The sequence below is a fragment of the Salvelinus alpinus genome, chromosome 32, assembly GCF_045679555.1.
Source record: "Salvelinus alpinus chromosome 32, SLU_Salpinus.1, whole genome shotgun sequence".
In the NCBI taxonomy this organism is placed as follows: domain Eukaryota; kingdom Metazoa; phylum Chordata; class Actinopteri; order Salmoniformes; family Salmonidae; genus Salvelinus; species Salvelinus alpinus.
Window position 1 is genome coordinate 25,072,832 of NC_092117.1, and position 25,247 is coordinate 25,098,078.

The following is a 25,247-nucleotide window of genomic DNA, read 5'->3' on the forward strand; positions in this document are numbered from 1 at the left end:
GTTTTGCATTTTACCTAACTGAAACCCTTTTCCTAACCTTAACCTTATTCTCCTAACCTGCTACTTTAATTTTCCTAACCTGCTGCGTAAGTTCTCCTAACCTGCTGCGTAAGTTCTCCTAACCTTCGACGAAATGTCAAATCTGACAAAAGCTGTATCCCATCTAGTCAAAACCCTGCCTACCTGACTGTACTGTGTGAGCCTGGACAGAAACCGGCTCCTCCTGTACACTAGGCGAGGTGGGTGATGATCATCAGATTGATCTCTATGCACGCACCTACAATTTATATGTGCCCACACACCCACACACTGCTGCTTGCTGTTGCTGTTCTTGTCCGCTCAATATTGGAACTGTTCCTGATGGTCCCTGTATTTAGTTTTTGATACTGTGTAGTAACAGTCTGCTTGAGTCAGAGACCCTTTATGAGGGAGTTGTAAAAGGTGTTCTCTAATGTAGCTCTCTCTTCCTCTACTTCATAACAAGGATGTCTGTTGTTGTTGTGAAACAATTGACTGTGAGATAGATCGTTTATTAGCATGGTGGCTCCACGTGGTCTTTCTTAAGGCTTACTAAAGAGAACAGTTGTAACATATAGATGTGGTTTTCTCAGCATGTGTCCAGCCCTTCCAACCACGCGGGGGTAATGGGGTTCACTGCATGGGAACCTGGGCTCTGCCAGGGGGGGGGGGACTGCTGTAGCTGTAAATAACTAGTCGTCAATAACCACACACACACACACACACACACACACACACACACACACACACACACACACACACACACACACACACACACACACACACACACACACACACACACACACACACACTCTTAACCTTATAGCCACTGCTCACTAGCTATTAATGCTGACTCTCCCTCAGTCCCCCCATCAATGTGGAGATGGTGACCTTTCCTCTGGCTCCTCTTTCTCTCTCTGTTTGTTTAAACCTGGCGCTCCTCTTGCTTTCTCTAGTCTGGGCGCTGCACTCCTTTCATCTTTGACAAGTAGGGAGGGAAGGGGGGAATGAGACTTCAGAGAGAGCGAGAGAGAGAGTGAGTGAGGAAGGATAGATGTTCAACAGAGAGACAGGTTGACACCCTTCAGTACCTTTTATAGGGGGAGGGCTCTTTAGAAAGGTGCAGAGTGCAATTACACGTCAAACATGCCCAAGCATCATTTAGTGCCTAATAGACCACAGATAAGATGGGGTTACGCAAATAAAAGACTGAAGAGTTGGTTAAATTGAACACTTTATCACAGGCCTGGTCTCTGTTTTTTCATCAGTAAGTTACTTTTTAGGACTAAATTATATCCAAGTTGTATTGCAGTATTTCACAGTCTATAAACTTCCCCATGTCCTGGAGTGAAAAAAAATAGCACAAATGTATGGTAACAAATAGCAGATGGACAGGTAAATACTTCGTTTTTTGAATGCACAGTAGGTTGCCTCGTAGTCGACATAATGGAGTCAAATGTGCTAGTGCTTTTCTGCTTAAGAGCCACTAGGTGGCAGACATTACAATGGGTCTTGAACAAGCTGTGAATCTGAGGGAACAATTGCTGTTCATGAAATGAAGATTCTCCACACAACTGGAGACCTCTATGAACAGTGACATGATACTAGATTAACTACATGAAAGCAGAATTGAGGATCTACATTTAGTCAGGCCTATGATGGGCTAATATTTTGGATTTTTTAACAATTATGCTTGCTGTTGCCTCACTTCACAAACTGAATTGCTTACTAAGTGTTGAGCTGAAAAACGTAAAATAAATTAATTACAGCATATAAGGGGAAAAAACAAGATGTTTCTAGTCTTAAGAAATATACCCACCATTGTGTTCTATTTGTTCACACTGTCTCAGTGATTTGTGGGGTTGGCGTGCATTACTCACCCTTTCCACCACATTGGTTTTAATGGGTTTCTGAATTATCCACAGGCAATTCTTCTCCCACACCCCTGTCCCATAAGGCTGTTTACGTTTACCCTCCTACTGATTGGGAACAATGACATCATAGGCCCTCCTGAGATTATGATTAGTATGACTGTCCGCATAACAGCAATGGAAAACTGGTCGGCCAATGAGTGAGGCTGCCTGCACCTGTGACTCAGAGACCTGGGTCAACTGAAATTAGTCAATTGCTAATCTCAATGTTTATTGCTATAATTAGGCTTGCCTATTGCTGTGTAGTTACCTTCCTGTTTAGTTGCACAGTGAATAGAGATAGCTCAGATTGGGTGTTGGTTCCAGCATTTTCTTAGAACAAGAGACTTTGAATATCAAAGCAAGAAAGTCGGTCGTCACTACTTACCACAGCCACAAAGTCATAAAGCCTGCCTATTTCTACAATGTATCTTCTTAAAAGGAGATGTTCTACCTAACCATAGCCATAAACCTAACCTTAACCTTAAATTAAGGCAATTTTTTCCCTCTCATACATTTTTATGATATAGCCAGTTTTGACTTTGTGGCTGTGGTAACTAGTGGAAACCAAGAAAGTCGGACAAGTTGTTTTAGCAGTTACAGTTAGGAAGACTAAGTCATTCTGCACTATGATGTCCCATTGTTATCTTTCACAAACTCTCATAACGCCCCCAATCATGCAAGTACACTTTGTTGATAGGCAGTTGAATCTGTTGTAAGTCTGAACTCTAAAGACAATGGGCTCTGCTATTTAGCTCCTTGAGTCAGTCTGGACGTTCTGTTGCTACTGGAACACTTAGATCCTCAGTGCAATACAACACCTGCCACCTGTCTGCCCAGAGTTGACCATTGTTTGTGTCTGTACCGCCAATACCATGATGGCCAATGCTGCTTACTCAAGATGCTGAATCATTCCCCCTGCTGGGGACTGTTGTGAAAAGTAGAAGATTGCACTGAACTTTGACTTGAAGTTCATATCAAATCAGATTAATTTGCAATATTTGTCTATACCTTGCCCTAAATTATCTAGAATTCCAATAGATAACCATTATAAAAACCACCAATTCAACCTTTGACACAAGCTACTTACAAGGTCATTCATATCAGCCTTATCCATGGCTAACCATTTTCTCACACACTCATTCATTGATTGCATTGATTTATGTAAATGTAATTGACTCCTATTGCGTTTGTCCTCCAGCTGTTGGAGCTGTGTAGATTGGTGAAGGATGAGGCCCTGAAGGTGGTGTCTGACTTCAACGTTCCCTCCTGCTGCATCCAGGCGCCAATTGCTGGGGTGGCCAACCCCCGAGCTGAGTGGGCCTTCTACTCTGCACCGGAGCACCCCATCAGAGCCTCCAAGTTATGAGCCCCACTGTGCTGATCTAGGATCTGTCCAATATTGTTCATCATGATCTAAAGGGCTAAACTGATCCTAGATCAGCACTCCTACTCTGAGACACTTTGTGGATACGGGCCTTGCTCACTGCTTGACTCATCCTGGTCTCAGTGAAGAGCCATGGGCTGTGTTACAATGTCCATGTTAGCATACCACTTAGAATAAAGCAACTTATTTGGCATGCATGCATTCTAAGTGACGTAGTGTGGATATTAGAACAGAGCCCATGATCTTTTGCCTAATCTGGACACGGTCTGAAGACTACAGACCCAGTTGTTGTCTAGACTAGTGCTATTAGCCGCAGGCATAATACACGGGACAGTCTCATTTTGATTAATTTCTATTTAAATCTCTTATCAGTTCTCAAAGAAATGTTGAAATGCTTCATGTTTGTTATACTGTCAAATCATTGGGTTTTATTTGATATGTGTGCATTTGGGAGCTTTTGTATTTTCCTTGGTCCAATCCATTACATACAGTGGATGCCTATGTGGCTCAGAATAGCTTGACACAATCAGTGTTGCTTATTGAAAATGTGCTCATTTTGTTTGTACAAACAAAGCTTTGAAATTAAATGTATTCATGACACAACTACATTTTTAACAACTCTATTTGCCTTAATATTAAGAAAGAATAATGTAATGTAACATTTGATACTGGTTTCCCTTACTTGCTGAGACCTAGCCTGAGACCAGACCGTAGGTGTATGGGAGCCGACTGACTCAATAGACAAGTAGGCTGCAATGCTAACAGCATGTGGTAACTTCACAAAGTGGACCAGTGAGCTATGTATAATCACCCACCCAACCAATAAAATCCACAGCGTATATAGAGACACACTTTGACTGTGAATCTCTCTGCCAGACACTTTCCCTCATCAAGACCGGCTAGACCGTGATGGCCAGCTGTTTGATTCAACAACATACAAAAATGGAAAATACACAAGATATGTTTATAATATATTTTATTAATATGAGCACAGTGAGCAAATGGTTTGTGACACAATACATGTGGGAAGTGTAGGCTACTTTATATCCTTCAATTTTCTGATCAGTTGTCTGCATCACATGTAGGCCTGTAATGTTGACTCTTGATGAACAAACATTGTTAGCTCTGTAGGTTACTTGTGCTTGCATATAAACTTAAACTTTTCCATGACAAAGTCTCATCAGTTTTGTACTGTATCTTTGTCATATCTGAAAATCAATTGTCACTGCTCTTAATAAATGTACTTCATAGAAATACATGTGCTGTATAGTGTATCTTGTTTCGCTCATTTTTTATGTTTGTTGAAGACTTGCAGTCAACAGTTAAAACAAGAAGTTAAAGTAGTCTGCTCCGTATTCATAAAATTACATACAATGCTGTGTTTTAATTTGTTGTGAACCAGTTATATAATTAGTGTTTCATTGTGCAAATGATCAACACATGCATGATTGTGAGAAGGAGCAGTTGGCTTTTTAACACTGTCTTGTGAAATAGCTGTTCTTCTAACTGAGAATGTGTGGGCGAAAGTGTGAAGAACCGACCCAACAACTATTTCAGGGGCTCAATGATGTGTACTAAATGATTCTAGAAAATTACAATTCTTCTCAATGTTGATTATCTGTAAAACTATTTGGCTGAAATGTATTATCATCTAATGGAGTTTATTTTAATAGAAAGAGACCCTCATAATTTCTCTGACAACTGAAATGTTGGTAGGTACAGTATAGGATCTTGACATGTGAAGTTGCCCCTCTTTGAATTCGGTAGGCTAATGTACCACTACAGTATTGTAAACTGTTCACCTACAGAGAGAGAGAGAGAGGGAGAGTTTCAAGTTTTATCAAGAATTATTTGTGACATGCACAAGTACAGTGAAATGCTTAACTTGTGAGCCCTTCCCAATGATACAGTATTCAATATCAAAACAGTAGAACTAGAAAAACACTATAAATAAGAAAGGAAGAAATATAAAACAGGAGATTGTAAGCTACAGTATATACAGGGTCAGTGTCCGTACCAAATGTAGTGTGCGGGGATACTGGAGTAGTTGAGGTAGATATGTACATGTAGGTGGGGATTGGGAGAAAGTGACAGGTTGCAGGATATATAATAATAGTAAATAATAGCAAATAGTAGCAGTGTAAACAAGGCTGAAAAGTGACTGATAGCAGATGTATTCATACTATGGTAATATACTCATGTTAATGTCAACATGGAAACAAGAGTAGGTTAACAGTGACCAGGAGCAGGATCGATAGATAGGCTAAATAGAGGAAGAGGGAGAGAAGGTTTTTCTAGGCTAAATAGAGGAAGAGGGAGAGAAGGTTTTTCTGGACACTTGAAAGGATGCTTTGAAAGGAGGCTGAGATCCCACCCATTGAAAGAGTAGGCGGGTCAAGAGGCGGAGGATGGCACACAGGCGTCACCCCACTCTTGACACAGACCAGACGTTTCAACTTTTTCTATCAGTTGCGAGTGAGCTGCTACAGCAAGGAAGTATCCCCAGCTGAGATATCCACACCGGAGACAAAAGAGTCGAACGCTTTTTCCCTTCCTTCACCCAACCTATATTTTGAAGGATCTTTTTTTACAAGGCGGAACCACTATTCTTTCGATGTTGACATCGTCGTTTTCTGATTAAAAAGACACTGTGTGGGCTCTAATCTTTTGCGTTTTGGAGGTGTGAGAAGTTCAAAAGTGGATTTTCAGATATTTTACTGTTATTGACAACTCTTATGTCCCGCTACTAAAGCGGTTTAGGACATGTCCGATTCGTCCAGGTGAGTGCAAAATGAACATCAGGATATCGCATGCATTTACTGTTTTTAAAAAGGCTATAATTGCAGTAGACTAAGAATAGACAATGTAACAGAAAATTGCACCGCGGTTCTCCCAACTTTAGACTTCACTCAGTTGTCAAGAAAACCGTGATTCTGAGAAGAATATCCAAGATAGCCTCATATGCCTAATTAATTGTTTTTTAGAGAACTATGGTGTCTTGTCTAAATGCATTTACTTTGTAGGCTACTATATCATGTGTTTTCGTAATGCAACAAAAGTATCTTATTCCGCTCACACCGCACGCCTCGCCGCGACAGCGCTTTGAAATTAATTGGAGAAAGTTCGTACTTGTTTTGATGAAGTCCACCCCCGTGTCTGCACAGCGGTTTAGCGTGTGAGAATTATACGATCTTAACCGATGTCAATCGTTCCTGATGATCTTTAGTAGCCTATTATCATCGTCCTAGAAAACCTTGAAACACTAGACGCGATGGACTTGAATATAATGAAAATAAAGACCATATTCAAAAAAAATTCAACTGCTGCCTGAGATTTAAACTGCGATATTTTTGTAGGCCTATTGGTCTACTTTATTCTCGGTTACAGTGCGATGCATGACATTATATAGCCTATAATACGCCAATAGGCAGTTTTATTTTGAAGATAGGGATGAAAGGTACCTGTTTGTTTCCCTTTTGTTTTCCACATTAACCTACCCTCATTCTTCTCAGACGATCCAGCAATAAATTAATCACCTGTTGAAGTTGAACGACAATGGGACTCCTGTTCTCAGGTGATTCAGTGATATATAGGCAAGGGGTCAACATGTATTTCCATTTTCAAGACAAAATAAAAAAGAGAGGCTACTACTGCAACCTGTGGGTGGCGATAATGGACCAGTAGGCTAGCCTATGATTTTGGATGCGTTTCATTTAGCTAATCCAATTGCCTGCCAGTCACAAAGGCTCTAATCCAATCAGGTCTGCTTTCAACACATGTTCGTAGAGAACTTTTCATAACAAATGTGTGCAGACTCTCCAGCAAGAAACTGCTTGATGTGCTTGTACTCTATTGTTCGTTTTCTGACTCTGCGTTTTGGTTGTCTCTAAAATGTGGCTTTCGATTTAACTTTGAATGTGTTTGATATGAGTAAGTATTTGTGATATAGTAGGCTACTGAAAGTATTATATAAAGTATTATAAAGTCGACAGATAGCCTATAGGCATAATAGTGAAAAAGTGTACTCTGTCTGCGGTCCTTCATGCGCAATTTGGAACCAATTCGAGTATGGAATACAAGTAACGATCAGATTAGTTTCGAAAACATGACTATAACTAGATTTTTCATGTGGATCCACAATAGGCTATTCACAACTTTCATTTCGGATCGAAGATGTTAACTTGGCTTGGAGATTGGGTTGTGACGCAGTTACTACGGCTTGTATTTTCATGCCAAATGTTTTTCCCTGCTAGAAATGCTGGAATCAGCACTTCTGTACAAACAATGGAGGTACGTATAGAGGAAGAAGAAGTTACGGCCGACTCAAAAACTTGGATACACTGGACTCGACCCTGCGGGATATTTAGCCATGCGCGTTTTGTTTAATTAACCTACGTTTTCTAGAAATTATGTCTGTTTTAGATTTTTGATTCCAGGAGAGGAAATCTCCAACAAATAATGACAATGCACGGACAAAATATATATATATAAAAAAAATAGCCTAACTCTGATACTTGATCTATCCTACAGACTACAAAATCGGTCCAAATGGCACGACCACCCTAATTGAGAGAGGGAAAAGCGGAGAGTCGCATCCCGGTGGCGGAGCAGCCTCTCGTGCCGAACCGTCTGACAACCCCCAGTCCTGCGAAGGGGACCAGCAGTCACGGGGAGGAATAATGATTCCGAATAGTCTGCTTGGTTTCCAGTCGAGGTCGCCAGTGTTCAGAACACTGTCCAGGTCCTCCAGTGGATATTTTTCGTTCGACAGCGATTCTATTCCAAGCTCCCCGCTATTGAAAGATAACAAGTCGACACAGACTCCGAGCCCATCTAGCCAAGTCATTACCCACGCACTGCAGCGCATGTCTAGAGCACTGGAGACCCGGCGAGATTATGGTAAGGCACGCACACTTGCTGGTGTCGCACAAATAAAATTGTTACTCACAATTCAGAGCGCTGGCTTCGAGGCATGGCATTGCGCACATGATAAACTATTTACGCTGCCCTTGTGGCAATCAGAAAGTACACTTGTTTTATACACTTAACTCACACCATTTGACGACGTCCCCTGACTATTACAATGTACTAAGGACCATTGATACTGTATCGTATTTATTGATATGGGGGGAGGATGGCGGGCTATTATGTACGGATGCGTCTTGGATTATTGCGCGCTAATTGGCCCTTGGGTTGTTTGTAATGTCTGTAGTTATATTTACTTAAATACCGTAGTCATTACGATATCTGCATGGGTCGAGACTCCTGTATAACGTGACGATGAGCCAATAGTTGGATTCAACCTCAGCAGGAAGTTTTTTTAGATCAGTATCTGCACTGCGTTTACTGAGTTGTGTCATAACAAGCCACCAAGGAGTGTGCGTGATAGCAAAACATGCATGCGCATGTGTTTGTTAATGGCACCTGTACGTGCACCCAGATTTACACTCGACCTCAATAACATGCCCTGACAAAGCCAGTGGCCATAGACGACAAGCAAAAGGAAATACACTGGGACAAACAGGCACTGTTTTTTGGCCCCATCGTGCATAATATATGTGATTGAGCAGCCTAATTCACCTGTGTACTTTTATTTAACCACATGTCTTGAGTTGGAGTAGAGGCCACATATAGTGAGTTGGAGTAGAGGCCACGTGTAGTGAGTTGGAGTAGAGGCCACGTGTAGTGAGTTGGAGTAGAGGCCACATGTAGTGAATTGGAGTAGAGGCCAGTCAAATAGCCCTCTGTGTCTTTGGTCAACAGCAAACAGGGCTTCCTCCCTGCTCATTCTCCTTAGGAGCCGGCTGATATGAGGGACAGACACATCTCTATCTGTGTTGCACACACATCTCTAATCCCAATGAGACTACTCTTAAAGGAAAACTCCTTTTGGTATTTGTTTTATTAGTCCGTAGGTGATATAGTCCAAAAATATTTTGCATGTCAACAATCAAGATATATATCAAGATATATAACTTTCTAAATACAGCCAGTATGATGCACTCTGTTACCACTACCAACATATATTTTTGCGGTGGAATTTTCCTTTAATGGGTACACTCTTCGAAAAAAAAGGTGCTATCTAGAACCTAAAAGGGTTCTTTGGCTGTCCCCATAGGTTAACCCATTGAAGAACCTATTTTGGATCCACGTAGAACCCCTTTGGTTCCAGGTAGAACCCTTTTGGGTTCTATATAGAAGGCTTTCCACAGAGAGTTCTACTTGGAACCCAAAAAGTTTATCCTATGGGGACAGTCAAAGAACCCGTTTGGAAACAACTTTTCCATCTCTGATGTTGGGAAGCCAATAATTGGGCCCCACTCAAAGCCATTTCTTAAGATAAAGTCTGAAGAGTTTGTTTGTGGAGAATAACATCAATGTTCTCCAGTTTTATTACCACCGCCTGTTATTGCCTGAGGGAGACAGACGCTGGGGAGGAATTGTTTACCTGTTTTTTGACTCAGACTTTCTTTTCTGAATACCAGATATGATTGATCCTAGCACACGTATAGAAAACCACAAGTTTGGTGTAATATCTGATAGTCTATGTCAGCGTTCCCCAACTGACGGGTGGTTTTTATTTGGCCCACCAAGTTTTGTGAGCAAATATGAAAAAAACAAGGTTTTTTACATTTATTTTTCTTTTATTGTTGGACATAATGGACTAAAAACACCAGGAATTCAGCTCCAAGTGATTTTAATTTTAGAAATCTGTTCACAAGTATTCCCGCACATAATCGAGAGAAACGTGATCGTATACAAATGTAAGCAAGGTTCGAAATGATTATGTTTTAGTCAAACATTATATCTGTTTGGGCTTCTTGTGGTAAATTTGGCGACTACAAATTATTAGTAATTATTTTTTCCGGACCCCGAACATCCGCTTAAGAAATAATCATCCCGCGGCTGAATCTGGTTGATGATCCTTGCTCTATATATACTGTATCTGTAATATACAGTATGCCTTTGGTGGATTCAATTACATTTAGATTTTGACAACTTTACTTGAGGTTTCTTGACAAATAGCCTTTAAAACACACTCATAAGATTGTCATAAGATAACAAAAGGTAACGTTTCATAACAATAGTCTTACACTATCATGTGCATGAAGCATGTCAATAATTATCACTGTGCTATGTGTTATTGTTATGTCTCTTTTATGACAGTGATATAAAGCCATTATATCAGGCTACTTGCAGTAAAGTGTTTCCATATTAACATATGGTGCAACTGATATTGTAGGGCCCTTGAGGGATATGAGAAATATTAGACATGGTTCATGACACGTGAGTCATAACAAGAGATCAGAACACATTCATAACTAAACCACACTATAGTACATAAGCAGGGAGTCATACTGGACTCCTCTTAGTATTGTTGTAGCTTGGTCTTTGTTATTAGATTGTGTTCCAATGAGTTCTGAGAGCCATTTGTTCTTTGTCCCCCAGACGTGTGGCCCAACCCCCTCCGGCCCTATAGAGCACGCCCACCACCGACTGCGGGGGACATGCGGCCAGAGATACTCATCGGTCAGGAGCTTCAGCGCATTGGAGATGAGTTTAACAACCTCTTCATACATGCGGTGAGTAGTTACACCAGCACTGAGACTTACAGACGGGAGGATCCTAAAAAGAGACCCATATATCCTGATGATATGTAGTTTCGGGGGGGAAAACAATGAATTAAACAATCACTTTCAGGGAATTGGTAGCTTCAGTTCAAATATCCCTAAGGGAGTTTGTGGCTGTCAACCACTCTCATAGGATACGATACACAGGCACTGCAAAAATAATTCTATCACGATCAAATTGGGGCGGCAGGTAGCCTAGTGGTTAGAGCGTTGGACTAGTAACCGAAAGGTTGCAAGGTCGAATCCCCGAGCTGACAAGGTAAAAATCATTCTGCAAGGCAACCCACTGTTCCCACTGACTTGCCTAGTTAAATAAAGGTAAAATAAAAATAAATGATGATCACAGTAGTCACTGCAGTGCAATGGAAAGTTAATCTTCCGATTAGATAGTGTCAATAATTTAAGCGTTTTCGCAGACCTGCTGCCGAAATCATGACAGCATCGTTGAAGAAATTGCCTGTGCAGTTGGTTTCTTTCTCTTGCTACTTTACATTTCTCTTGCTACTTTACATTTCTGGAGGTTGCATCACCTTATTTACAAACCCTGTCAAGGACTGCACTGGATCAAATGGAGCTGATAAGGTGCTCAGTTCAACGTGCCATTCTAGATGATTTCTATTTGTGTCCTTGACCTAGCATTCTGTGTTCTCATTTCTTATGTACTGAGGGCACTCTGGCTTTAGAACATTATTTATAATACAGTGCATAAGAATAATGTGTTGTTACCAAAATAATTGTATTTGCATATCTTAATCATTTTCAGTGAGCTCACTATGACATATGCCGTGGAGGGGTGAATATCACGTATCAGCTGTTACGCGACCGGCCTAATGTTCAAAGACACACCCAGCAGGAGGCGACCTTCAACACCGACATGAAAAGGTTGTGTGGAGGGAGAGAGAGAGAGAGAGAGAGAGAGAGGGAGATGGAGAGAGAGCGAGAGAGAGGGAGCGAGAGAGAGAGGGAGATGGAGGGAGAGCGAGAGAGAGAGAGCGGGAGGGAGGGAGAGAGAGCGAGAGAGAGAGAGGCTACATGAAAAGTGCAATAGCACTAATATAACCCTACTAGTGCAGGTTTTTTGTTAATTTATGTATATCACAAAGCTCTGAGTTTCCAGGAAAATTCTCAGCAACAAAAGAGTGATCAAATTAAGATCCTACATCTGCTACAGGACATGCTCTTTGTAGCTAAAACAATCTCTGTCAGGTGGTGATTCATCTTACCCGGGGTTACCCATTTCCTGGTTAATTTCATAACTCTGTTCAGATCTTACACTTGAACACTAATCATACTCAAATAGTTTTGTTGGGATTTTTTTTTTAGGGAATTTTTAGTTTATAGGGAATCTTCTTCCATGTTCCATTCTTGTCACTCTCCATCTGCGCAGTCTTGAATTGGCTGATATGAAAGACCCATAAAATGTTTTTTAACATTTACGTCATTTAGAAGACACTCTTTTCCAGAGCAACTTACAGGAGCAATTAGGGTTCAGTGCTTTACTCAAAGGAACATTGAAAGATTTGTCACCTAGTCGGCTCAGGGATTCGAATCGGCGACCTTTCGGTTACTGGCCCAACGCTCTTAGACGCTAGGCTACTTGCTGCCCCACATCTGTTTGAAAGCTGTTGACAGTGCATGTTGCATGCATTTTAGGGAGTTTCCATGTGACTGCATGGAATTTGTTGAAAACTGTTTTTCTTGCCAGTTCATAACCCCGGGATGTTCTTGTCATGGACATTTCTATTCTGTTATCTTCATCACCATCCCCAAGGGACACTGCCTAGTACCCATAAAAGGGGAAGGTTTGTCTGTATAATCAAATATGAACTGATGACTGGACTTTGTATTTTCTCACAAAAAAAAGAAGAAATATTTATTTATAATGAGTGCATAAGCATTTTCCATGAATAATGTGTTACTAATGGCGTCTGGGTGTCTGGGGAGAAGTAAATATTTACACACCTTTCAACAGGTGAGGCTGTAGAACAGAACAGGGTTTCGCTCTCTCTCTCTCTCTCTCTCTGTGTGTGTGTGTGTGTGTGTGTGTGTGTGTGTGTGTGTGTGTGTGTGTGTGTGTGTGTGTGTGTGTGTGTGTGTGTGTGTGTGTGTGTGTGTGTGTGTGTGTGTGTGTGTGTGTGTGTGTGTGCTTGCTTCGTACATGTAAATATCTCTCTTGTATAGAGGGAGGTTTATGTATTTCGAGAACAAAAAGCCCAATAAAAAGCAGAACATATTGTGTTCTATGTGCCATGTTCTGGTCTCAGGTGTTTGGTTGCGATCAGGGAGAGGAATTCTGAAAGACTGTCCCTTTCTAGAATCTAGAGCTGTCTTGTACTTCTCCCATCTGTCACAATTGTCTATTACATAACTTTCTACAGGTTATTGCATTGTGTGTTACTGACAAATGCAGGTGTTTCATACAGTTCTATGTATAGATTGGCAACTGCCAATAACTGTCATAATGATTGTATCTGGATGAGCTCTAGTACTTCCTAGCTAGTGACTATAAAGTGAGTCATTTCATTGTAGACAAAGTGTTTGTGTGTTTTCAGGTGTCACGTAAGGTGAATCAAAAACCCTCCTGCACACTTTGTTTACTGACACACAGGTCTGTGTCATCTGTCACACTTCCCTGTCCTTCCTTCTGATTGGCTCTATGGCCTCTGGCCACCCACAGAACTGACCAGTGGCCTGCATTACTCTAGCAATGTCCAGGTTTTGTTTTGCCACACACACACACACACACACACACACACACACACACACACACACACACACACACACACACACACACACACACACATACACACCCCATTCCTTCTCTGCCTAATAGCCATCATGGAAAATACTCTTAGGGCTGTCTGAGTGTGTGATCAAGGTCAAAGAGGCCAAGCCCGGGGGTTTGAGACTGACAGGAGGAAGTGTCAGGTTACAATGACCTGGCAGTGGAGCTGGTTAGTGAGTGATTGTTTGTGTTGCAGAATTGCAGGACTACGTGACTGCCCTGTGGTTAAGGCTCTCAGGGAGCCCACTGTGGGCTCTAATTATCCACTGGTCTGCCTTTACAGGCCTCACTCACCCAGCGCCATGGAGACGCACTCAGCCCCGCCCCGGCCCTCCTTGTCATCTTCTCCCAGGGTCAGTTTGAACCCAGGCTCCAACGGTTGTCATGCTTTGTGTGAGGCGCTGGAAAGAACTTCTGAGTGGAGTTGATCCACTGAGTCTTTGAGTGTGTTGTGGGTTTGGGTGTCTCCATACTCCCTTTCTCTGGTTCTGTGATGCTTGTGTTGGTGTTTAGTGGTTGCATCGCTGTGAAGTTAGCTTTTCATGTGTAGGTGCTCTGTCTTATGGGCTGATATAGGAGGCTTTTAATTCAGGGCACTCCTCCTGCTAGAGGTACACAAATCATTTGTTTTCTTTCAAACACTTTGAACGTTTAACTGAGCCTTTCCAGAGTGCGAGATGGACAGGGTTTGCACTTTTTGAGCAATTCTAATGCACCAGGCCAGCTCAATCAAGCGCAGCTAAAGTATTTGAACGAATCCCAAGTACTATTTGAGCCCAGGTCTGGTGAGACGTCTCTCCAGTGGTGAATATGGCAGATGGTAGTGTGAGACGTCTCCAGTGGTGAATATGGCAGATGGCAGTGTGAGACGTCTCCAGTGGTGAATATGGCAGATGGCAGTGTGAGACGTCTCCAGTGGTGAATATGGCAGATGGCAGTGTGAGACGTCTCCAGTGGTGAATATGGCAGATAGCAGTGTGAGACGTCTCCAGTGGTGAATATGGCAGATGGCAGTGTGAGACGTCTCCAGTGGTGAATATGGCAGATGGCAGTGTGAGACGTCTCCAGTGGTGAATATGGCAGATGGCAGTGTGAGACGTCTCCAGTGGTGAATATGGCAGATGGCAGTGTGAGACGTCTCCAGTGGTGAATATGGCAGATGGCAGTGTGAGACGTCTCCAGTGGTGAATATGGCAGATGGCAGTGTGAGACGTCTCCAGTGGTGAATATGGCAGATGGCAGTGTGAGACGTCTCCAGTGGTGAATATGGCAGATAGCAGTGTGAGACGTCTCCAGTGGTGAATATGGCAGATGGCAGTGTGAGACGTCTCCAGTGGTGAATATGGCAGATGGCAGTGTGAGACGTCTCCAGTGGTGAATATGGCAGATGGCAGTGTGAGACGTCTCCAGTGGTGAATATGGCAGATAGCAGTGTGAGACGTCTCCAGTGGTGAATATGGCAGATGGCAGTGTGAGACGTCTCCAGTGGTGAATATGGCAGATGGCAGTGTGAGACGTCTCCAGTGGTGAATATGGCAGATAGCAGTGTGAGACGTCTCCAGTGGTGAATATGGCAGATAGCAGTGTGAGACGCAAAAGGACAAGCGCCCTGCTAATGCAAAGCAGATGTCTGGCCACAGAAACATGTTGTTATTCTAAGATAACTAACGTCTGTATTTTGCCACTCAAATTATCTGAGCATTCGCATGGCAGCTCACTTTGTGGAGTTTCTATTTTATTTTAAAATTGGGTTTGTTCCTCAAAGGGATTTTCAGTAGGAAGCCGCAAATAAGCACCCTCTTATTTGTGACGCAATGTTATTTTGTTTTAGGACCTGCAGTCTTTGTCTTGAAGAATGAGGTAGAGAGAAGTTTGTCTGTTTTAAAAACTATTTTAAGCATCTGCATAAAAACTTGTTTTAATCAAATAAAAACACATTCGATGAGTATCAGTGACAACTTTGTTTTTCCTCAGGCAGCAATTGCAGGCAGACATCTGCGAACGTATTAGCGAGTCACTTTAATTGCATGTCTTCTACTTCAAATTGTGTTAATGTTTTGTAATATTGTACCAATTAGCTGGTTGTGGGCGAAACTGTCAGTATTCAGTGAATTTGGGTATTAACGTCATCACTGCCAAAAACATGATTCTTAAAGGGAAAGCTAGATTGATCCCATATTTAAGTTGATCCACCTCCCCTCCTTCAGTCAGTTTTACACAACTAATAACATATTACTAAAGGGGTCATTCACCTGTTGATTTGCATTACGCCAGCCTCTCGTGTTGCATGCCTCAGGGTGTGAAGTGGCGTGTGATTACATACTGTGTGTACTAGTTATATAATGCAATACAAAATGCAACATTGAGTCACGATACTATAATACACACCAGAGAGGTTTTACCCTCGGACACAATGGCCAAATATCTGGATCAAGTCTATGTGTTTACCCTGTGTTGAAACCACTGCCTAGAACTGTTTAATTAGTCAAGCTTACAGTAAGTACATATATCTTCCCTCTTTCTCATTCTATTATAATCTCAGTAAAACAAAGTACTGAGTAAAGGTTCTGAATACTTACAGTTGAAGTCGGAAGTTTACATACACTTAGGTTGGAGTCATTAAAACTAGTTTTTCAACTACTCCACAAATTTCTTGTTAACAAACAATAATTTTGGCAAGTCGGTTAGGACATCTTTGTGCATGACACAAGTAATTTTCCCAACAATTGTTTACAGACAGATTATTTCACTTATAATTCACTGTATCACAATTCCAGTGGGTCAGAAGTTTACATACACTAAGTTGACTGTGTCTTTAAACAGCTTGGAAAATTCCAGAAAAGTATGTCATGGCTTTAGAAGCTTCTGATAGGCTAATTGACATCATTTGAGTCAGTTGGAGGTGAACCTGTGGATGTATTTTAAGGCCTACCTTCAAACGCAGTGCCTCTTTGCTTGACATTATGGGAAAATCAAAAGAAATCAGCCAACACCATGGGACCACGCAGCCGTCATACCGCTCAGGAAGGAGACGCGTTCTGTCTCCACATACTGTGGTGCGAAAAGTGCAAATCAATCCCAGAACGACAGCAAAGGACCGTGTGAAGATAATGGAGAAAACAGGTACAAATGTATCTATATCCACAGTAAAACGAGTCCTATATCGACATAACCTGAAAGGCCACTCAGCAAGGAAGAAGCCACTGCTCCAAAATCGCCATAAAAAAGACAGACTACGGTTTGCAACTGCACATGGGGACAAAGATCGTACTTTTTGGAGAAATGTCCTCTCTTCTGGACTGATTAAACAAAAATAGAACTCTTTGGCCATAATGACCATCGTTATGTTTGGAGGAAAAAGGGGAAAGCTTGCAAGCCGAAGAACACCATCCCAACTGTGAAGTACGGGGGTGGCAACATCATGTTTTGGGGGTGCTTTGCTGCAAGAGGGACTGGTGCACTTCACAAAATAGATGGCATCATGACGAAGGAAAATTATGTGGATATATTGAAGCAACATCTCAAGACATCAGTCAGGAAGTTAAAGCTTGGTCGCAAATGGGTCTTCCAAATGGACAATGACCTCAAGCATACTTCCAAAGTTGTGGCAAAATGGCTTAAGGTCAACAAAGTCAAGGTATTGGAGTGGCCATCACAAAGCCCTGACCTCAATCCTATAGAAAGGAGGAATGGGCCAAAATTCACCCAACTTATTGTGGGAAGCTTGTGGAAGGCTACCCGAAATTTTTGAACCAAGTTAAACAATTTAAAGGCAATGCTACCAAATACTAATTGGGTGTATGTAAACTTCCGACCCACTGGGAATGTGATGAAAGAAATAAAAGCTGAAATAAATCATTCTCTCTACTATTATTCTGATATTTCACACTTAAAATAAAGTGGTGATCCTAACTGACCTTAAGACAGGGAATTTTTACTAGGATAAATGTCAGGAATTGTGAAAAACTGAGTTTAAATGTATTTGGCTAAGGTGTATGTAAACTTCCAACTTCAACTGTATGTAAATAAGGTATTTCAGTTTTTTTGTATTTTTATACATGTGAAAAAATGTTGTTTTTTAAAATGTTTTTGCTTTGTCATTATGGGGTACTGTGTGTAGATTGATGAGGGAAAAAATACTTTCATCGATGTTAGAATAAGGCTGTAATGTAACAAAATGTGGATAAAGTGAAGGGGTCTGAATACTTTCCGAATGCACTGTATGTTCTAATCAAACAACCTTTCAACAGCGTGTTTTAAGTTCTTGTTAAATCTTTCAGAGCAATCATTTATATCTAGCCAAGCCATCGGTCTGCCATTTCTTTCATGAACTTATCATTCTTGGCCCTAAGGTGAATGGGGTCTTGCAAGGTTCCCAGTTCTGCTCTGTCTTTCTTACAGAGGGGTTAATGCACTTCCATTTAAGTCCACTTCCTCATCACCTGTTTCCTCAGACACTGTTCACAGTCACTCCAGGCTTTTGTGGTTCTTGGCATGACTCATTTCAGCTAAAACAAAGCGTTGATATCCCCCTTGCATTAGTTCCTAAATGTCAGCACTGTATGGCTCCCTGCCAAGCTGCTCTGAATCCACACACATGCAGTGATTCACTAATGGAGTGATACCCCAGTCATACTTCAGCACAGTTGTAGAACTCAGACTTGGTGTTTCCTCAGTCCCCTCTGCCAAAGAGGCCACAGGGGAAATGACCAACGCTTATTGCAAGAGCCATGCCAAACTAGTGACCTCAGGCCAACGTGATGGCCGGGCCAAGACAGCCACCTGTTTTCATCTCCCCTTTGCCATGTCTGCAGAGGTAATTGTCTCTGAGGAGGGAGTAGTCCATTCATCCACCATTATCAGGACCCTATGACCTGGCCAAGTCCAAGTGCACTGCTAAAGACCTAATAGAATGGCTCAATCTCTTCCCTAATCTCTCCATTCATCTCACAGTAAATATTTCCCTATTTATGTTTAGGTCATCAAGTACCTCTTCCATCTGAAGCTGAAGTAGCTGACCTAATAGAATGGCTTTTATGACCGTGCTGCTGCCCTGTTTTTCTCATTAAGAAGTATGACTCATGTTGTAAACCTGGTATGTTCGTGTGTGATGGTTCAGTTCAGCCCAAGGCTCTAGTGTGGTAGTTTGCCGGGCCTCTGCCCAACACAGTAATGTTGACACAAAGATCAGAAGAGCAGATCATCGCTCCATTGAAAGGGTAAATACTTTTACCTTGGTTGCTCATTTAATGCTCAATTGTGCTTATATAATTCAATACTGTGTACACATAATTAACAAACACACATACTGTACACAAGCACATCCTGGCAGTTTCACAGGAGCCAACACATGTAAGAACGTTTCATTTGATTGCCTGGGCCTCTGGTCTTAAGTGTGGAGTTAACCCACTGATCCTAACACCCGGAGAGGGAGCAAGGGTTTGGGGTGAGGTGGGGCAGGATGTTGAGTTGTGTTGGCCTGCTTCCTGTGTTTGTTAGGGTTGCATGTGTGTCATGAAAGGACTGGCACACTGACTACAGTTGAGCTCAGCCATGTCCAGTATTATCAGCAAACCTCAGCTGTCTGTCTTCTATACACAGCAGGGGTCTTTATGGTGGTCAGCCAAGACCCCCATGGGTTCACGGAGGGTAAATCTGTTTATTAGTGCAATTTGTTTGAATCATATGTCTGGAGTAAAAGGTGAGTGGCGCTATTACGCTGTGTGTTGTGGCAATAATGTTGATGCTCTATGTTTGTGTAGTATCTTTAGTGGTTATACTGTATGTACAAGAGGATGTAACACGGCTCCTTTTCTGTGTACTCCACAGCACCTTGCAGGCGGAAACGGTCAGGTTGCCCAGGGAAACCTGCAGCAGATGCACCAAGAGCCCGCCTTCCTACTGTGGATGGGTCTTCTGATTGGACGACTATTACAGATAATCCTGCGGAGAAGATGATTGACAGACAGAAGCCCCAATCCCATCCTCTGGAGCACCCAGCAGGCACATACTGTAGAACCTGGGAGAATTCTGTTATAGACCCTATACATATATGAATATGTAAAATTGTCACATTTTCAGAATGGACTCTCCTTCATATGTGAACCTTTACAACTTTGTCTTGATGGTTTTTGACCTTGAATGGCCTCAGGATTCCCTGGTCCAGCATAAATTGGGATAGGGAATCTGTAATGCTTTGGGAATACTTTCTTTGGAAATTCTACAACACCTGGAATTTTGCACCTATGTTTCCTGCGCGGATCTGGAAAGCTGAGCCTAATCAAAGAACCAAAGATGGAGTGTCCCATTGCGGAGCGCTCACAGGGATAACGCTGTGTGGATAAGGCTTTGTGGAGGTTACATGTACCTTGTACAGCTTCTCTTTTTCTTTGCTACTGCGCTATTTTCTTTCTCTGTATTTGTTTGTTTCTAAGTGTTTGTGAGTTTACCCATGGTCAGATGTGTAGAGTCTGCGCTGTGTCTGTTCCTCCTGGTCCTCATGGCAACTCACTATTTCCCTCCCAAAACGAACCTGCAATTCTGGTTGGATGCAGTCGGTTCCATTGTCGGTTCCATGGACCCAGATGAAGTCTGTTTAATGGAGAGTCTCCATTGAAAGTGTTTTTAAGTCCAGTAGTTTTAGACAATGATTCAGTGTGCACTCCAATAGTCTTTTTATTAACCCTTTAGGTATATTAACCTCGAGCAATAACTGAAGATGCCATTTTTAAAAATGTATTTCCTTTCCAAACATATTCAGTATTAAGAGCAATAGCATGGATGTTAGTAGTCATTGTGAGAACAGAAAAAAAAACGTTTGATAGCAACTACAATGCCTAAAAGAATGAGATATAATGAAATCAAAGTAGATCTACATGAATTAGGGCAAACAATGTAACTTCTTGAAACAACGTACTTTACTGTTGTCTCATTTGTTTCCCCCCGCCCTTATCAGCTGTCAAACATAATTCCTGTTATCATTTAGCCTCTGGTTCGGACCTGCTGTTGTCAGTGCTTTGTTAGCCCAGCTGACACTCATGTTGGCCCAGACAAGTCTAGTGCAGTGTTGCTAGGTCATTAAAAGCTCATAGAAGCTTTGCTGGAAGAGAACCAAACTCTTTGAGCCGACATTAGCCAGAGGAACAGGCATAGAGAGACAGGTTTGAATGGGTGGGATCACTCACAATGCTTGAGAACTTAGATGGATAAACAGTGAGAAAAACCACCAAATGTTCTTGACAAAATTCTTGAAACATTTTTGTATTTCTGATCTGTGGTAGAATGAATGTTTAAAAAAAATATATATATATATTTTAAGAAAGTGAAGTAGGGTTACTTTGGATGTTACATGTTAATTGTTACCACATTCTGCACCATGGGTTTTACATTGTATGTGTCCCTCATGTGACCCAAAGATTGATTATACTGTCATTTTGCTGGTTGGTTCCTATTGTAAAGTACAGTATTGGTGTGGTTCAGTCCAACTACCTTGGTCACCCTTTTGATTCCAATGGCTCCTATCTGTCAGTCTGTTGGTATTTGATGTGAAAACCTATTCCACACCCACAGTTCAATAAACATTATCCAGGAAATTGCATGTTGACAGTATAACATGTGATGATGAAAGCCTATCTTTAAAATAGCATAGCACTTACAGCTCATTCAAGGTTTTATCTGCCAAAAATCTGCCTTTTACATTTATTTAAAAAAATGTTTTGCTGACCATGTAGATGAAATGTAAGGTTGATGGTATTGTTTGATGACATTTCTGCAAACCCAATTTTGAGAAGTGCATGATGTGTTTCATTCTGTCATGTTTTTCTTGGTACCAACATTTTACTGCTCTGCCATGTTTTATATCTTGTATGACTGTCTATTCTTTTTTGGTGTTGCCAAATGAAACCAAAAACCTCATTTCAAAGTACTGTATCTCAGAAGGGTGTATGTAGTCGTGTCTAGAGATGCTTTCCAAGAGAACAACTGAAAGCTGAACTGTCACCTTCTGAAACTGATATGGAAACTTCTCCGACAGTCAGCCAATGGTTCCATGTACTCTAGATATATATGTGTTGAGTGAAGACATGGTCCATACTGTCCATCCATCTTAATGGGTAGAGACCATAAATAGGAATAGCATTTTCCCCAGACACATCAAAATTCCCAAGTTGGATCCATACATTTTCACCAGTGTCATCTTGGTGGAGGAAGTGCAGGTTTGTACCTCTTGCACAATTATTACTGTACCCAGAATTCAGTCTGTTCAGGACCCTTTTGCACTCTGTGCAGACAGACAGAAATTGATCTATCTGACTCACAGGACCCAGTACATTTGTAGCAAAATGTCGTTATTTTTTATATTTTCTAATTTGCACTGAAAGATTGCAATGTTGTGATTTCAATTGTGCAATACTGCTGTGCCTGTAAAAAGCCTTTTTTCATCTTTAAAAAAATCTGGAATTTTCTTTCATTGTTGATTAAACCACATCCTTTTTCATGAAAATCAATAAGCCACTGTCATTGTTCTATAACTATAACCACACATATTGCAGTCATAATGAATTTGTCACAGGCAATTCAAAGAAAGTGTGACTATCTTTTTTACGCAAACTGTTCTTTTACATACAGTTGAAGTCGGAAGTTTACATACACCTTAGCCAAATACATTTAAACTCAGTTTTTCACAATTCCTGACATTTAATCCTAGTAAAAAGCTTTTACTTCTTTCATCACATTCACAGTGGGTCAGAAGTTCACATACACTCAATTAGTATTTGGTAGCATTGCCTTTAAATTGTTTAACTTGGGTCAAATGTTTTGGGTAGCCTTCCACAAGCTTCCCACAATAAATTGGGTGAATTTTGGCCTATTCCTCCTGACAGAGCTGGTGTAACTGAGTCAGGTTTGTAGGCCTCCTTGCTCGCACACGCTTTTTCTGTTCTGCACACAAATTTTCTATAAAATTGAGGTCAGGGCTTTGTGATGGCCACTCCAATACCTTGACTTTGTTGTACTTAAGCCCCATTTGTGACCAAGCTTTAACTTCCTGACTGATGTTTTGAGATGTTGCTTCAATATATCCACATAATCTTCCATCCACATAATCTTCCATCCTCATGATGCCATCTATTTTGTGAAGTGCACCAGTCCCTCCTGCAGCAAAGCACCCCCACAACATAATGCTGCCACCCCCGTGCTTCACGGTTGGGATGGTGTTCTTCGGCTTGCAAGCATCCCCCTTTTTCCTGGAAACATAACAATGGTCATTATGGCCAAACAATTCTATTTTTGTTTCATCAGACCAGAGGACATTTCTCCAAGAAGTACAATCTTTGTCCCCATGTGCAGTTGCAAACCGTAGTCTGTCTTTTTTATGGCGGTTTTGGAGCAGTGGCTTCTTCCTTGCTGAGTGGCCTTTCAGGTTATGTTGATATAGGACTCGTTTTACTGTAGATATAGATACTTTTGTACCCGTTTCCTCCAGCATCTTCACAATGTCCTTTGCTGTTGTTCTGGGATTGATTTGCACTTTTCTCACCAAAGTCCGTTCATCTCTAGGAGACAGAACGCGTCTCCTTCCTGAGCGGTATGACGGCTGTGTGGTCCCATGGTGTTAATACTTGCGTACTATTGTTTGTACAGATGAACATGGTACCTTCGGGCGTTTGGAAATTGCTCCCAAGGATGAACCAGAAAAAAAAAATCTGAGGTCTTGGCTGATTTCTATTGATTTTCCCATGATGTCAAGCAAAGAGGCACTGAGTTTGAAGGTAGGCCTTGAAATACATCCACAGGTATACCTCCAATTAACTCAAATGATGAGCAGCTTCTAAAGCCATGACATCCTTTTCTGGAATTTTTCAAGCTGTTTAAAGGCATAGTCAACTTAGTTGACTGTGCCTTCTGACCCACTGGAGTTGTGATACAGTGAATTATAAGTGAAATAATCTGTAAACAATTGTTGGAAAAATTACTTGTGCCATGCACAAAGTAGATGTCCTAACCGACTTGCCAAAACTATAGTTTGTTAACAAGAAATTTGTGGAGTAGTTGAAAAACTAGTTTTAATGACTACAACCTAAGTGTATGTAAACTTCTGTCTTCAACTGTATATGTCTTCATTTGTGTAAATCAATTCTCAAAACGGTCTCTATTTTGGTTCAAGTGAAAATAGGGCAGACTATTCATTTATGTAACCGTGTAAAAAGAGGACTCTTTTCTTCTGTGTGGCGACTATGCTTATCTCTGATCATCTGCAGGACACGGAAAGTATGGTACCTTCCCCAACTTGGCACAAACCACCCAAGATAATTATGCATCCCATATTCAGCCAGTCAGTGGCTGCTTCACGAGTATGTGATTTTCACGAGTATGTGGTACAGGTAGTCTAGTGGTTAGGTAGCCTAGTGGTTAGAGCGTTGGACTTGTAACCGGAAGGTTGCAAGATTGAATCCCCGTGCTGACAAGGTAAAAATCTGTCGTTCTGCCCTTGAACAAGGCAGTTACACTGTTCCTAGGCTGTCATTGAAAATAAGAATTTGTTCTTAACTGACTTGCCTAGTTAAATAAAGAAAAAGAAAATATTTCACAACTCATAGTACAAAATCCAAACTGGTCACACTTGTAATGCTGCCAGTCTTTCATTCGAAACCTCTCATTGTGCATTCATTTGGATCGTAAACATCTTTCACCACACAACCATTGATTTATAATATATGTTTGTGAAATGTAATAGAACAAGAACATTGGTTTAATCACCAAAACACAACGATATCTTTTCAATTTAGTTTTAACTACCAGTTAATCCAATAGCAAACAATGCAAGATATGTGTTTCAAATTTCCCTTAGAAGTGCTGAAAGTAATATGCTACAGTACTGTAAATTACAGTTTTCACATTAGACAATATACTTACATTACCCCAAAAAAATTACAGAAAATCTATAATTTCCATAATATCTATCTGTGTAATCAAAGGTGTGCTCAATGAAGACATCCTCTACGATCATTCATGCAAATGTTGTATTTATTTATTTCAGATATAATTGCAACATAGGTTTACTGTCTGTAATCAAATGTAAGAAATTAAATGAAACAAATTAAATGAATGAAAATAAAACCTAACATTTAGCACACATTAATTTGCATCAATCCTGTCTTGAGCATTTGGCCATAAATTCTCATCCACATCACAGTGAATGTCCTCATTGTTCATGCACCGCAGGACTTTTGCCAGAAGGAGGGTGGCACGCTCATGGGGATGGTGATCGTACACCTTCCACCTCCATGCTGAAAATTAATCCTCAATAGGGTTGAGGAAAGGAGAGTATGGGGGCAGATATAGAGTTACGAATCAGGGATGGGCCCATACCATGACTGAACCACCTCTGCATGGTGAAACCTAACATTGTCCAACGCAATGAAATAGGTGACCCCTTCACCTTGACAGGCCTGCTCAATTTACACAATGAGGTGTGCAGCGTTGTAGGATCCAAGTAATGGCCTACGTCCTACCACACC

At 41.3% G+C, this 25,247-nt stretch overlaps 2 protein-coding genes across 4 annotated transcripts in view; both read left to right on the forward strand.

Annotated features, from left to right (window-relative positions):
- Window positions 1–4,571, forward strand: part of acoxl (acyl-CoA oxidase-like) — a 47,207-nt gene extending 42,636 nt beyond the window's left edge. For 2 of the 3 annotated variants that reach the window (XM_071380092.1, XM_071380094.1), the window contains one exon: window positions 3,130–4,571. In XM_071380092.1, the coding sequence (XP_071236193.1) occupies window positions 3,130–3,297 (168 nt within the window). In that variant the 3' untranslated portion in view covers window positions 3,298–4,571. Of the gene's footprint in view, window positions 1–167; window positions 240–3,129 lie in introns of all 3 variants that reach the window. The other variant, XM_071380093.1, reaches the window with a different exon arrangement.
- Window positions 4,572–5,740: 1,169 nt separating this feature from the next.
- bcl2l11 (BCL2 like 11) lies at window positions 5,741–24,953 on the forward strand. Its single transcript, XM_071380097.1, is given in 5 exon segments — window positions 5,741–6,095; window positions 7,846–7,861; window positions 7,863–8,214; window positions 10,765–10,898; window positions 19,561–24,953. Coding segments are annotated over 5 exon segments (648 nt in total). The 5' UTR covers window positions 5,741–6,078; the 3' UTR covers window positions 19,690–24,953.
- Window positions 24,954–25,247: the final 294 nt, after the last annotated feature.